Source organism: Polyodon spathula, chromosome 4 (assembly GCF_017654505.1).
Source record: "Polyodon spathula isolate WHYD16114869_AA chromosome 4, ASM1765450v1, whole genome shotgun sequence".
NCBI classification, from domain to species: Eukaryota; Metazoa; Chordata; class Actinopteri; order Acipenseriformes; family Polyodontidae; genus Polyodon; species Polyodon spathula.
The window spans coordinates 50,400,529-50,417,137 of record NC_054537.1 but is presented as its reverse complement, the minus strand read 5'-3'; the positions used below and the strand labels follow the sequence as shown (position 1 = coordinate 50,417,137).

The 16,609-nt window shown below is 37.0% G+C and overlaps 1 protein-coding gene across 1 annotated transcript in view; it reads left to right on the top strand.

Annotated features, from left to right (window-relative positions):
* The first annotated feature begins 4,222 nt into the window (after positions 1 to 4,222).
* LOC121314610 (transmembrane protein 65-like) overlaps positions 4,223 to 16,609 on the top strand; it is an 82,719-nt gene continuing 70,332 nt past the window's right edge. The window contains exons 1-2 of the mRNA XM_041248049.1: positions 4,223 to 5,110; positions 12,810 to 12,854. Of these exons, the coding sequence (XP_041103983.1) occupies positions 4,828 to 5,110; positions 12,810 to 12,854 (328 nt within the window). The 5' untranslated portion in view covers positions 4,223 to 4,827. The remainder of the gene's footprint in view (positions 5,111 to 12,809; positions 12,855 to 16,609) is intronic.

Here is a 16,609-nt window from a genome sequence, read left to right as displayed (position 1 = left end):
CCCACCATGGCTGCCAACTTTGGCCTGCTGCTGCCCCTGTTCCTGGGCCAGGACTACGACTGGGACTTTGGGACTGAGGGGGAGGTGGCCATTGAGGCCAGGTATGCTGTGCAGTGGGGGCATATGTGGTGGAATGTTCTGCCCCTTTATGTTTATTAGTGTTTAATGTTGTATGTAGTGTGTTAATGTTGGCTTTTATGTATAAGATACATGGGATATAAATATGGAAGTTTTATAATTCAAACTCCATAAGACAGAGACTCAGTAGGACAAGCAAATTTGACAAAACAAGTTTAGGTTTGCAAACCCAAGAACACTCTCACCACACGCAGGCTTTAGGAAACCGAGCAATGTTCTGACTACATAGAGCCAGTAAGCATAATATATACCTTGTAACCTACAGTTATTGCGAGCCAAACACAGAAGCTCAACTTAAATATTCACGGATAGCAACAACTTGGAAGATTAAGATGAGATCAATCATAACAACTTATTTAAATGCAAGCACCCTAAAATAAAAGGTAAGTCAGTGACATTTCTGTGACGTGCCACGGAAGCAGCTTGCAGTTGCTAAAGAAATAGAACTTCCTCTTTCTAGCTAGTAGTCAGTATCTTTGCATCCCTTATAAGGGCCACCTGTCCTTCAGCAAGAAAGAGGAAGTATGTTCACAAACAACTACAGACAATAACACATTATTATATTATACCTAAATCTTATAATCCGTAATGGCATTTAAACCTGAGCATGGAAACTCTAAACAGTCATAGCTGTAGCAACATTAAAGTGGCTTATCAAATTATACAATAATAACACATCATATAACTAATATTATAACTTCTTATAATTAACTTATTATGGCTTTAGCGAGCATGTTTTGTTCCTCCTGGCACCATGACAATCTCTGTCTTGTCACGTAGGCTTTCTTGCAGTTACTTTAAAGCATGAGTATATATGGGCATTTTCAGTCTACCTTAAACCCTCTTCACTTAGCAATAACAAAATGTGTGGTGAAGGCTGAAAGAGGAAGAGAAACATCTAGACTATAAAAGTTTATTTTTTAATACTAAACTTAAAAAAAAATAAACTTCAAACTTATTACATTGGTATGATCCCTTTTTAAGTCACACAGGCTAAGCAAACACATGAACAAACAGCTCAGAGGTTAGTACAGAAATTGCATGAGATGTAATTTTCCCACCACAGACTCCAATTGAATGATTGATTAGCAATCGAGTCTTGGTTCAGCTGCATAAAAGCAGCATGTTTTTACTCACTCGGGGTTGTGTTTTCGGGAAGTGGAGAACTGCTGAGAGAGAGATTTAAAAAATATAACAAATGCTACTCGTGCGAGAGGACACGCATGATACTTGTTTGGTTCGTCCACATCTGTCTTGTGTGTGTCTGTTTGTTTGGCCAATGCACCTTTTTGTTTGTGTTGGTTTTGTTTACATCTTTTATTTGCTGTTTAACATTTAATAAATATACTGAGCTCCACGGCTCAGTTTTCACCAGCCAATTCTGGTTGTGGAGTATGTTTCCGGTCTGACATTCACTGCAAGCCACCCTGTTCACAGGAACACGTATTAAAGATTTCATTCACATAGTGATACTATCAGTAGCTGCGGTGGCCACGACAGTTGCTTGCACACCAGCCTCGTTTTCAACCAAACATGGCCGCTGCCTGAATAAGGCATATGGTTCCGGAGCAAGTGGGCACTACTGGGCTTTGCTGATGATGGACAATAAATTAAAAATCTGTGTGAATGATTTAAATATATCATATGACTCTGAAAATAGTAAGCAAGAGGAAAACTGTGTGTTTATTTATTTTTGTGACAAATTAAAATGTTGTAAACAAACCAGTACAGCTAATATAGAACACGGTGTTTCTGCTAATGAAGATGTTAATAAAGTAGCTGATGTGGGTGCTGAATTACCGGGCATGCATAACATTAGAGAAGGCAAATATGTTCCTTTGCTAAAGTATCTAAATTCCACAACGGTATTTAAATAATCTTATCGCCAATTAATAATTGCAAATAAAACATTTGCATCTCGTCATTTCAAATATGCAATTTGTATATTAGAGACTTAATGCTCAACATTTTTCAAAATCATCCTTGAACCATATCCCCATTGATAAAATAGTAGATTTCATAGAATGTTTTGTAAATAACACCCTTCTGGCTAACTTTTTAGCTAGTGACTTGCTTCAGTTAAATATTTTGTTTGCATATAATTGTAAGAAATGTAAAGGCCATCCCATTGCGCACGTTAAATATAAATTTTTACTTTGAATACAACCAAAAGAAATATCCAAAGACAGAATTCAATATATATAATCCCATATAGCTCTACAAAAACACGGTGCCTGTCAAATGTGAATGTAAATGTTGATCTTAAAACATTCCATGTATTGCATCTCCCAAAAACATTAATCATATCTCTTAATACAACCACTTCTAGACTACCTGCAAATATTTATTTTTCTTCTATTTTCAAAAAACAAACATACTATATTTCAACTATGATGTCATGCTCGGATAAATATCCATTTGTTACGATATTTAAAACAGACCAGAAACAGGAATGGTTTTGTTATAAAACCGATAATGTTTCCTATTCTTTTGAAATAGTAAAAAAAAAAAAAAAAAAAAAAAAAAAAAAAAGATTTCAAAATCCACATTTCTAATAGTTGTATATGATTTCATGTCATCTGAAGAAACACAAAAGTGTTGCACAACAGAAGTTATGCATTCTTGTTCTATTCAATGCAAGAATATGATAAGATTTGAATTAAACCAACCTATTCCTCTTGAAATTAAAAACTTATCATTTAATTTGACACATGAGGATAAAGAAATAATACATAATGGAAACTGGTTAAACGACAACATTATAGATGCATACCTGTGCCTTTTAAGTAGTATTCACAGACAAAAATGTGTTAAACATTCCTTCCACATGTTTCAGTCAAAATTTGAGTCTATTGTGATGACACTGAAATACTGCCAACCCACCCAAAAAAAAATGATAGGAATTGGTGGTGCTTCAAAAGTGTTCTTGTTCCTGTTAATATAAAGTAATCCCACTGGATACTTATTGCAATCGATATGAGGCATGATGCAAACAAGGCAAGGCGAAATATACAGCATTAAAAAAAAAAAATTATATATATAATATATATATATATCTATATAATATATAATATATATATAATATATCTATATATATATCTATTGGTACCATTAATTATGAAAAGGAAAATTCAAAGTATACTGCAAAGTATACTTCCCTCATACAAAGATACGTCACCATGCAATACTTGGCACTATATGGCGTATGTTATATGTATATGTATGTTTGTTTGTAAAAACATTGCTATTTGGTGGTAATCACACTGTATTGCAATAAAATGAGGGAACGTGTAATATATGAGTTAGCCCTCCAAGGAATTATTCATGTATAAATACATTTTAAATTAATCAAAAATTATGTTCCTCTGTGTTCCATTTCTCCAAATTTGTATTTCAAGTTTTTTCTATTTCTGACAGTGTTTTGTTTTTTAGGCCATCGTGGATCTGATCTCAGTATTATACTTGATCTTGCACAAAATATTTTTTTTTAATATATATTTTTAATTATATATATTGAAGAAAGGGGCTGTTGAGAGCTGAGGACTTCTGGAGATTTCCTCAAATTAGAACTTAGGCTTGTTCTCCCCCAGTACTGTTAACAGGGGTCTAATTAACTTAAAATTCACTGTTCAAATTAAAGCACAGGTAAGTCAATTTCAAAGTGTGGTGTCATCTTTATTTTCTGTCTACATTACATTGCACATTACTTTCATGAATGAACAATCTTTAGATTTGTCAGGAGTTGGTCTTGAGTGTACCCAACACCCTAAAATGAAGGGGAAGTGGCTGTTTTAACTAGGAACTGACATGAAAAATTCGTCTAATTATAACCAGTACTATGCAATACATGCCAGTGTTATTAAGCGTGACGCTATTCACAGAGGAAGACAAGAAAATATTAGACAAAATAATATAATAAGCAACTTTATTTTCAGTACCCCCAGTGTGTCTACATTACATTGCAACCCACTTTCTATGTGTATATATACTATTATTATTATTATTATTATTTTTTTATTTTTTTTGTGCTGGATATGGGACTTTTATTTTGATACCTTGCATGCGTTGACCTGTTTTGAAAACCGGAAGTAATGACCTTATTGTTGCTAGCTTCACGGAACTGTAACAAGTAACAGTAAATCAAGGGAGACTTACCTGTAATGTTTTTATTATAAACAAATTCTGAGATTTACGGGACATTGCTGTTTGTGTTACATTAGGGCACGGAGTGTGGATTTTTAGTGCTAGTAATGTGTGTTTTTCAGGAGGCTTCCTAGTATTTGTCAGTACGTACAACGCTTTTTTTTTCATTTCTGCTGTAAAGTATTGTACTGTTTTTCTTAAATACAAACCAAATCTGATAAAATAATATTTATTATCAATTTAGTGTATATACCGATTATTTTACGAAAAAAAATATATGTAATTTGAAAAGAAACGACCAAATGCTTTGCATTAGTGTACTTGTCTTCCTCTATGAATAGCGTCACACCTAATAACACTGGCATGTATTGCATATGCAATAGTATTGGTTATAATTAGACGAATGTAGTTAGTTTGCCAGTTATATATAACGTCTTAATAAAAATACAAGTAAGAAATATTTCTGTCATTAGCTTCAAACCGTATACTGTTGGCCTGTCTTAAGAGGCGTTCTTTTTTCATCCACAATTAAATCATACCGTAGTCATGCTACTGCCCTGTTTGAGGAGAGTTGTGAGGCCCACCCTGTCCTTGAAGCCTGGACTTTTCTTTGGGAGGGTTCACGAGAATAAAGCTCTCCCAGTCCGTTTTGCATTGCCCGTGAGACTGGCCCCATGTCGGGGTTTGGGCACTCACTCACATAAGGAACCTATGGAGCCCCTGAACTCGCCACAGGGGGCACGGGAATTCATCTATAGCCTTCACCCGACCGAACGGAGCTGCTTGCTGAGAGAACTGCACCGCTTTGAGTCCATAGCTATAGCACAAGGTAAGCAGATATAACCACTGTATAATCACTTTATTACAGACGTGGAAGAACTTTTCTGAAACACATTGTAACCAGATTATATTTTAATGAATGCTACATGCACACGGTTTCAGGGAATCGGTCATATATAGTACCACTATCGTATTCTGCTTTAATTAGTTTCATATCCTAAACCACTACCTGACATGAATTCCAGTGTACTTTAAAAGTGGTCTTTTTTCTGCCAGGTTTAACCTTCAGTTCCCTTGTCTACTGACTAAAAGCTGTTTACAGAACAATTGACAGCTCTGTTCCTACTGAGAGGGAACAGCTGTAGTGCTAAAATAGGGGAGGGGGGTGTCTTATGTAGCAGACATGTAGAATTTTGGTACTGACACAGAACAAGCTGTAAACACAATAATGCAATACACATCCGATAATGGTTTGTCATGGAATTAGCCGTTATTGAAAATAAATAAAAAATACTTTCCGAACAGAAATCAAGAAACGTTTAAATATGTGTTTGATCTTGGATCAGAGGAACAAGACAAACACATTTCTAGAAAACTTGCAAAATAAAAACGCAACAGTCGTTTAAAGTTGTGATATCAATGCTAAAGGGTAGTATACTAACACATTTTAATGCTGAAAAAACAACATTATTCTCCTTGTTATAGAGGCGTTATGAACTTATGCTAATGTAAGGTATTTATAATAATAAAATTATAATCTTTATTTTTATATAGTGCCTTTCATAGTGGACCACCATCAGAAAAGCGCTTTACAAGATACGAGACTAGGGTGTGTGAACTATGCATCAGCTGCAGAGTCACTTACAACAACATCTCACCCGAAAGATGGAGCACAAGGAGGTTAAGTGTCTTGCTCAGGGTCACGCAATGAATCAATGGTTGAGATGGGATTTGAACCAGGGACCTCCTGGTTACAAGCCTGTTTCTTTAACTACTGGACCACACAGCCTTTGTCTTTCTTTTGGTTTGACTTCAGTGAGTGCATCATTTGCATGCACCCATTTTCCAGTAGCACCCACAGCAAGAAGAGAGACAGACACACACCCAAAGAACATGCTGTCCTGTGGCCACGCCCTCCTGCTCGCACCACAGTTCTGACTGAGGTCTCAGCTGTGAGTCTCACTCGCAGGAACACCCAGAGTGTGAGCAGAGTGGAGCGAGCCAATTGTATATGGAGCGGGGGAGTGGAGTGGTGTAGTTCCTTGAGGATGTTTCCAGCCTGCTCCTTTACAGCACCGAGAACAACTGATTGTTGAACTGCTTGTGAAGCATCCACACTGTAATTTGACAGAACAGGCGATTTATTTGCACTGTGCAGAACCTTATTTTCCTGTTTGTGCTTGAGCCCCAGAGCACTCACAGAATCACCGCCTGTGCACCTATTATCAGTGATTAAAGCCTGGTTTTCAAAAGAACTGGTTATGGTTTTAAGAAAAGTGTATTTTAAAAAAAGTAATTTCAGCTTTCAATAACTTAAAATATGCTGACCATAATGTAAACAGCACCAAGCTACAGACAGGGAGTCCCAAGCTTTAAACGTGTTACTGTTTATAAATAAGAATTCAACTTTATTATGAATATTGTGTTATGTTTTAAGGAACATACTATGATAGTGTTCGTTATGGTAATTGTTTGTTTATTAGTTTTAAAATATTTAGTAAAACGTGAGCTAGTCAGGGCTCTACATTTAGATTTTTTACTAATGGCCCCTTGGGTCACTGAGGGAGTGGTTTTAGTGGCCTGGATACAGATTCAACTGGCCCAATAAGAAGTACAAAACTGGGCGCATTGTTTTATTCACTGCTGCAAAAATATTGGTGAGCTGGAAGTACACCCACCGGTGACTGGATTAAAACAACAGTTTGGTGACATTAAATATGGCAACTAGTACTAGAATTGTTCAAACTTTATGTTGGCCAGGGTGTCCTTGGCTCACCACACACCTCTGTAGTCTGGCCGGGCGCCTGCGGGCTTGCTTGAAAGCTGCCCAGAGTTGCGTTGTCCTCTGACACTGTAGCTCTGAGGTGGCTGCATGCAGTGTGAAATGAAGCTGATGGCACACCCTTTCCGATGACAGCGTGTGTTCGTCTTCACCATTCCCGAGTCAGCAAAGGGGTGGTAGCTGTGAGCTGAGCCTAAAAATAATTGGCTGTTCCAAATTGGGAGAAAAAATGATAAAAACAATTGACGACCACTTTTAAAAAAAAAAAAAAAAAAAAAAAAACAAACTCATCATGAATTTTTAGAAACGAAATTTGAATACTTAATTTAAAGGTTGAACAGTTCCTAAATTAATGGGATTTGGTTAGACTTTTATTACTTTGCAACTTGCAGCATTCTTGTCCACTATACATTTAATTTAGTCTGGCCACAGTTTACATTGACAAATTCCAAGGGGGGGGGATTATGTTGTGTATACATTGTTTACAGTGAATCTCACCGGCTTTTTTAGCTCTGCGAGTCTTGTGGCTTTAACAACAGTTCGCTGAGCACATAGGCTCACCGGTGGAGCAACCGGTGAATAAAACAACGTGCTCGCTGTATCATCCTGCTCAGCAAGTTAATAGCAGAGTAATTAGGTTGTGTTAGCGCCATTCAAAAATAAAATAAAAACAATCTTATGGATTATGTGTTTAACCATTATGTGTATAGTAATAGCTGATCTGTTTTTTTTTTTTAATCTGGCTTTTTGTACATTTAACATGCTTTGACTAGATGACAATATAAAAATAAAATAAGTTGTCATTTGCAATAAATTCACCCAGTGTTTAATTTGTAAACTATTATTGTGTTATTTTATATACTGTTATTTTTGGCTTCAGAGTTGCTAAGGGGTCAGTATTTAAAGAAAAAAAACAACTTTATTTTCACTGTGGAAATCTGGTAACCCTAAACTAAGGACAGTGCGAGAAACTGAAGCTGTGGTAGAAACTTTGGTCAGACACCAAAATCTTACCGGGTCATTAGATTGAGTTGTCCTTCACTTTTCTTCTTTGCCAGATAGTTCTTGCACAACTTTGAGGTGTGTTTCGGGTCATTATCTTGCTGAAGAATGAAGAACTGCCGAACTAGCCGTAATCCTGATGGAATGGCATGCCTCTGAAATATATGATCTGATAACCATGCTGGTTGAGCTTGCCATGGACTTGGTAAAGATCACCAACTCTGTCATAAGCAAAGCAACCCCAGACCATGGCACTGCCTCCTCCATGCTTGACAGTGGGAACCACACATGCGCTCACCCTCTCTGCGTTTTACAAATACTCTGAGGTTGGACCCAAATATTTCAAATTGAGTCATCGGTCCATAAGACCGACTTCCACTCCTCAGACGTCCAGTTTCTGTGTTTTTTGGCCCAGGCAAGTCTCTTCCTCTTATTCTGCACTCTTAGCAATGGTTTCTTTGCAGCAGTTCTTCCAGTTAGGCCAGCTTCACGCAATCTCCTCTGAACAGTTGATGTTGAAACATCTGTACTTCTAGTAGCATTTAGCTGAGCTTGTATTTCAGGGGCAGTTAATTGCCTGTTTTGCAGACTTGAACTTGTTCTCTGATTCCGAGGTCACCCTTGGCCTGCCTGACCTTGTTCGGTCTTCATGAGTTTCTTCAAATAGTTTGGTCTTGGCCACAGCAGTTACAGGCACTTGCAAAGTTCTTGCGATTTGTCTTAGATTGACCTTCATTTCTTATTTAAGAGTCTTTTTTTTTTGCTTAACTGAGCATATTTTGCCATTTTCTGCTCCCCTACATTCAGGAATGACAAACTTGTGCCTATGCTATCTGTATTTATAGTAATCATGGACCCTCATCTGTTAACAATAATTGGTAACAAAAGGTTAAGTAAGTAACATGCTAGTTAACTCAGAGAACATCTAACAAAGACACGTTTATACTTAGGCCAGTGTTCTAACACAGTGTTATACACATTTCAGACTTTTAACTGACTTGGGCGTCAGACTGAAATCCCCTTGCTTTGGCTGACCATTTCATTGAAATTGACAAGATTTACATTTTCATTTAAAAATTAATTTATTGAATGTAGTTCGCTTATGATTATCAACTTATATAAGTACACGTATCATATAATGAAATATTAAGTGTTTATAGACAAGTTTATACAGTTAAAAGCGTAGATAATCATGAAAAACATTATTTTCTCTTCTGACTGCCCCTTTGTCTAAACTCCATTTGTGACCCCTGGTCCTTGTTTCTTTTTTCAGGCTGAAAAAGTCCCTTGGGTCGACACTGTCAATACCTTTTAGAATTTTGAATGCTTGAATTGGGTCGCCACGTAGTCTTCTTTGTTCAAGACTGAACAGATTCAATTCTTTTAGCCTGTCTGCATATGACATGCCTTTTAAGCCCGGAATAATTCTGGTTGCTCTTCTTTGCACCCTTTCTAGAGCAGCAATATCTTTTTTATAGCAAGGTGACCAGAACTGAACACAATATTCAAGATGAGGTCTTACTAGTGCATTGTACAGTTTTAACATTACTTCCCTTGATTTAAATTCAACACTTTTCACAATGTATCCGAGCATCTTGTTAGCCTTTTTTATAGCTTCCCCACATTGTCTAGATGAAGACATTTCTGAGTCAACAAAAACTCCTAGGTCTTTTTCATAGAGTCCTTCTCCAATTTCAGTATCTCCCATATGATATTTATAATGTACTTTTTTATTTTGTGCTTGGAGTACCTTACACTTTTCTCTATTAAATGTCATTTGCAATGTGTCTGCCCAGTTCTGAATCTTGTCTAGATCATTTTGAATGACCTTTGCTGCTGCAACAGTGTTTGCCACTCCTTCTACTTTTGTGTCGTCTGCAAATTTAACAAGTTTGCTTACTATACCAGAATCAAAATCATTAATGTAGATTAGGAATAGCAGAGGACCTAATACTGATCCCTGTGGTACACCACTGGTTACCACACTCCATTCTGAGGTTTTTCCTCTAATCAGTACTTTCTGTTTTCTACATGTTAACCACTCCCTAATCCATGTACATGTGTTTCCTTGAATCCCAACTGCGTTCAGTTTGAGAATTAATCTTTTGTGCGGGACTTTGTCAGAAGCTTTCTGGAAATCTAAATAAAGAAGATACTGACAACATGCCCCACATGTCATCCAGTTCCTATCCAGTTTTAAATAACTTTAGCATAACTGAGGCAGAAGTGTTAAAGGGACTAGGAGCTCTTAAAATAAACAAATCCCCTGGGCCGGATGAGATCCTCCCAGTAGTACTCAAAGAAATGAAAGAAGTAATTTACAAACCGCTAACCAAGATCATGCAGCAGTCTCTTGATACAGGGGTGGTACCGACAGACTGGAAAATTGCAAACGTAATACCGATCCACAAAAAGGGAAACAAAACTGAACCAGGTAACTACAGACCAGTAAGCCTGACTTCTATTATATGCAAACTTATGGAAACTATAATAAGATCCAAAATGGAAAATTACCTATATGGTAACAGTGTACTGGGAGACAGTCAACATGGTTTTAGGAAAGGGAGATCGTGCCTAACTAACCTGCTTGATTTTTTTGAGGATGCAACTTCGATAATGGATAATTGCAAAGCATATGACATGGTTTATTTAGATTTCCAGAAAGTTTTTGACAAAGTCCCGCACAAAAGATTAATTCTCAAACTGAACGCAGTTGGGATTCAAGGAAACACATGTACATGGATTAGGGAGTGGTTAACATGTAGAAAACAGAAAGTACTGATTAGAGGAAAAACCTCAGAATGGAGTGTGGTAACCAGCGGTGTACCACAGGGATCAGTATTAGGTCCTCTGCTATTCCTAATCTACATTAATGATTTAGATTCTGGTATAGTAAGCAAACTTGTTAAATTTGCAGACGACACAAAAGTAGGAGGAGTGGCAAACACTGTTGCAGCAGCAAAGGTCATTCAAAATGATCTAGACAAGATTCAGAACTGGGCAGACACATGGCAAATGACATGCCACGCAGGAAATAAAAATGTACATTATAAATATCATATGGGAGATATTGAAATTGGAGAAGGAATCTATGAAAAAGACCTAAGAGTTTTTGTTGACTCAGAAATGTCTTCATCTAGACAATGTGGGGAAGCTATAAAAAAGGCTAACAAGATGCTCGGATACATTGTGAAAAGTGTTGAATTTAAATCAAGGGAAGTAATGTTAAAACTGTACAATGCACTAGTAAGACCTCATCTTGAATATTGTGTTCAGTTCTGGTCACCTCGCTATAAAAAAGATATTGCTGCTCTAGAAAGAGTGCAAAGAAGAGCGACCAGAATTATTCCGGGCTTAAAAGGCATGTCATATGCAGACAGGCTAAAATAATTGAATCTGTTCAGTCTTGAACAAAGAAGACTACGTTGCGACCTAATTCAAGCATTCAAAATTCTAAAAGGTATTGACAGTGTCGACCCAAGGGACTTTTTCAGCCTGAAAAAAGAAACAAGGACCAGGGGTCACAAATGGAGTTTAGAAAAAGGGGCATTCAGAACAGAAAATAGGAGACACTTTTTTACACAGAGAATTGTGAGGGTCTGGAATCAACTCCCCAGTAATGTTGTTGAAGCTGACACCCTGGGATCCTTCAAGAAGCTGCTTGATGAGATTTTGGGATCAATAAGCTACTAACAACCAAACGAGCAAGATGGGCTGAATGGCCTCCTCTCGTTTGTAAACTTTCTTATGTTCTTATGTTCTTATGTTGTTTAATGCAGGTTTACAGTCCAGGGAAAGTATGTTGGTTATGGGTCATCAGTGTGAAAACAGTCTCTGAAATTATTCTCTTGAAAACCACAAAACCTGGAGCAGGATCATTTCCTAGGCAAAGACAGCTCTCCCATCTACAGCCTCAGATTCACAAGGTCCTCCCACAACATTGGCTCCAAGTGCCAATGCAGTGGTTGGCTGTTCCATAAATCCCCCTCAGATGCCAGAAATCAATTTACCTTCAATTCCAAAATGCCATTTCATCTTGAAAATTTTACAATAAACGTCAGTTCAATTTAATGTTTGTGGCAATTAAAATTAAAAATATATATCTCAAAATGAAACAGTCCTTATGACTGCTTTTTTGAGTGGAAGGATGAATGACACATTTATTTTTTTTATCCTTAAAAAAACAAAAATAACAAACTGCTCACATTGTGTCTCAATGCATCCAGGGTGTGAAGTAAGAACTGTCTTGCTGCACTCCCTGTTGGGGGTTATTTCTTACATACATAACAGGAATTGCATCCCACAAATGTTCAAAAATCACCTCTAAATATCTGGTATAAGACTGGGGGAAAATAAATAGAGCAGTCTTGTTTTCTTCAAGGAGTCTTTAACAACACTTTGTACAATTGGAATGGAGCTGAGAACACCTAGTATCTGCTATCTACAAGGAATTATTCCTCAGTTGTTATGGAGAGCTCTTTTAAATTAAAATCTCTGTAAATAAACAAAAAAAAAAACATATAGTTTTTCAAAGCTTTTGTTTTAATGAGGTGGAGAATAGCAACCGTTTACCATCATGCTTTTGTGCAATTACTATATTTTGAGTTTGATTAGGGGGAACTTATCTTTTACTTTCAATATTTATATATATATATATCACATAATCTTTTAAAAAAGAAAGTACATATAAAAGAAAGTGCATTACAGCAGTTAATATATTGTTGCCTTTTGCTTTGAATTTCAGAAAAACTGGAAATGGCACCACCAACATCTGCTCAACTGAGATATGGTAAGAATCCCCCCCCCCCCCCAAAAAATAAAAAAAATTCTGTTTTGTATTTGTAATTAATTTAGAACAATTTGTAGATTTTATTTTTCACTTTGACATTATGGATTTGTTTTGTGTTGATCAGTGGCAAAAACTGCTATACATTAATGATTTAGATTCTGGTATAGTAAGCAAACTTGTTACATTTGCAGACGACACAAAAATAGGAGTGGCAAACACTGTTGCAGCAGCAAAGGTCATTCTAAATGATCTAGACAAGATTCAGAACTGGGCAGACACATGGCAAATGACATTTAATAGAGAAAAGTGTAAGGTACTGCACACAGGAAATAAAAATGTACATTATAAATATCATATGGGAGATACTGACATTGGAGAAGGAATCTATGAAAAAGACCTAAGAGTTTTTGTTGACTCAGAAATGTCTTCATCTAGACAATGTGGGGAAGCTATAAAAAAGGCTAACAAGATGCTCGGATACATTATGAAAAGTGTCGAATTTAAATCAAGGGAAGTAATGTTAAAACTATACAATGCACTAGTAAGACCTCATCTTGAATATTGTGTGCAGTTCTGGTCACCCCGCTATAAAAAAGATATTGCTGCTCTAGAAAGAGTGCAAAGAAGAGCGACCAGAATTATTCCGGGATTAAAAGGCATGTCATATGCAGACAGGCTAAAAAAATTGAATCTGTTCAGTCTTGAACAAAGAAGACTACGTGGCGACCTAATTCAAGCATTCAAAATTCTGAAAGGTATTGACAATGTCGACCCAAGGGACTTTTTCAACCTGAAAAAAGAAACAAGGACCAGGGGTCACAAATGGAGATTAGACAAAGGGGCATTCAGAACAGAAAATAGGAGGCACTTTTTTACACAGAGAATTGTGAGGGTCTGGAATCAACTCCCCAGTAATGTTGTTGAAGCTGACACCCTGGGATCCTTCAAGAAGCTGCTTGATGAGATTCTGGGATCAATAAGCTACTACCAACCAAACGAGCAAGATGGGCCGAATGGCTTCCTCTCGTTTGTAAACTTTCTTATGTTCTTATAATAGTAAATCTCGAAGAACTGCTCACTTCTAAATCTTTTGTAGTCATTTTTGTATTACTTTAGTATAAACACATGTTAATTTGGATTCATATGTTGTTTTTTTCTGACTTTATGTGAACGAAAAGACACACATTTGCCCGTTTTCCCATTGGAAATAGTGATATTTTGAAATACCACTGTCCTGGTCACAAAAGCAAAGTTTGTGGGGATAATAGCCATTTTCTATACTTTTGAGGCATAAGCAATTAGGAAATAACACTTACTACCCAGGAACAAAAAAAATAAAAAAAATTGTTACACGGTGTTATTATTATTTAAGAACATAATATAAGACAGTTTACAAATGAGAGGAGGCCATTCGGCCCATCTTGCTCATTTGGTTGTTGGTAGCTTATTGATCCCAAAATCTCATCAAGCAGCTTCTTGAAGGATCCCAGGGTGTCAGCTTTAACAACATTACTGGGGAGTTGGTTCCAGACCCTCACAATTCTTTCTGTAAAAAAGTGCCTCCTATGTTTTGTTGTGAATGCCCCTTTATCTACTCTCCATTTGTGACCCCTGGTCCTTGTTTCTTTTTTGAGGTTGAAAAAGTCCCTTGTGGTCAATACCTTTTAGAATTTTGAATGCTTGAATTAGGTCGCCACGTAGTCTTTTTTGTTCAAGACTAAATAGATTAAATTATTTTAGCTTGTCTGCATATGACATGCCTTTTAACCCCAGAATAATTCTGGTCACTCTTCTTAGAACTCTTTCTAGAGCAACAATATCCTTTTTGTAGTGAGATGACCAGAACTGAACACAATATTCAAGATGAGGTCTTACTAATGCATTGTACAGTTTTAATATTACTTCCCTTGATTTAAATTCAACACTTTTCACAATATATCCAAGCATCTTGTTGGGCTTTTTTACATCTTCCCCACATTGTCTAGATGAAGACATTTCTGAGTCAACAAAAACTCCTAGGTCTTTTCATAGATTCCTTCTTCAATTTTAGCATCTCCCATATGATATTTATAATGCACATTTTTATTGCCTGTGTGCAGTACCTTACACTTTTCTCTATTAAATGTCATTTGTCATGTGTCTGCCCAGTTCTGAATCTTGTCTAGATCATTTTGAATGACCTTTGCTGCTGCAACAGTGTTTGCCACTCCTCCTATTTGTGTGTCGTCTGCAAATAACAAGTTTGCTTACTATACCAGAATCTAAATCATTAATGTAGATTAGGAATAGCAGAGGACCTAATACTGATCCTTTTGGTCCACCAGTTGTTACCTCACTCCATTTTTAAGTTTCTCCCAGGGGTGAGACCGAATAGTCGAATATTCGACTTCGATAACAATGACACCTATCAACAATTGAATTCAACATTCTAAAGTTTAAAAAAAAAATAATAATAAAATAAAATGTATATATTGATTTTATTTTAACCCTTAGCGGTCCATTTATTCAGCCCGTGTTAGGCACATCAGGTCCAATTTATTTTCACACGCGCTGTTTATTTTACATGCGCCGTTTCATTTTTTCTTCAGAGTAAAATAGGTTCAAAAGGCATTGAATTGCAAAAAAAAAAACTCAGTACTGTGTCAACAACCAAGCCCCACCACTTGTTCACTGTATTTTTCACATACCTCTTTATAGATGTGCATACTCATAAATCCTCTCCTGATCATTCGTTTTGTCACCAAACTCCTCAATAAATGGGATCCAAGTCATTATTTTATTACTATAACATCTCAAAGCTCTGCAAATGTCCGTGATATTCTTTGAGCGCTGGATGCAGAAGCAGCTACCTCCATTGTTATGTCCGTTTTATCTCTGTAATGCATGGAACTATGAGAAACGCCCTTTTTTTCACTTGGCCATTGAAAGGTTTTCTTGGCTTTTTCTCGGAGAAAAAACGACTAGAGACCTGTGCTTTATGTCTGCAAAGGGTTAAAGCCTGTTCTGCTGATTGGCTCTCTGTAGCGGTAATGAAGATTGACTGGAAGGTGGGATTTGTTATTTCTTGTTTACGATTGGCTAAACTAGAACGCTAATGATGGCTTCCTCACAGAAAAGTTCTGCATGGAAATACTTTGACAAAGTAAATGAAAACCCCGTTAAGTGTAGAATGTGTGCAGTGCAATTAAACTACCACAAATGTACAACTGGCATGTTAGCCCACCTAAAAGCCAAACACCCTTCTGCGACGCTAGCAACGACAGAAAAGGAAAGAGGACCGCAACAAACCGCCATTGCATCCTTTGCGGTGAGGCCTCGTCAGTGTGACAATGTACGTGCTGAAAAAACATCAGCCCTTATTGCTAATATGGTGGCAAAGGACATGCTTTTGTTGAAGGTGAGAGACTTCAGGAGATGATGAAATTTGTGGAACCTGAATACACAGTCCCTGCACGAATAATAATTACCGTTCGACTCGAAAAAATGCATGCGGATTCAGCAGCTTCTGTCCGCAGAAACTTGTCAAAGGCTGAGAAGGTGGCAATTACTACAGATGCATGGACTGCACTGACTACGGAGTCTTATTTCATGGTAACTGTCATTTCATAGAGGATTGGGAAATGAAAGCGTAGTTCTACAGACTCACGCCATGCCAGAGAGGCATACAGCAGAGAATCTCGCAAATGTGTTGAACACCACTGTAGACCATTGTGGTTTACAGGGGAAAAAATCACTGCCTGTGTTCACGACAATGC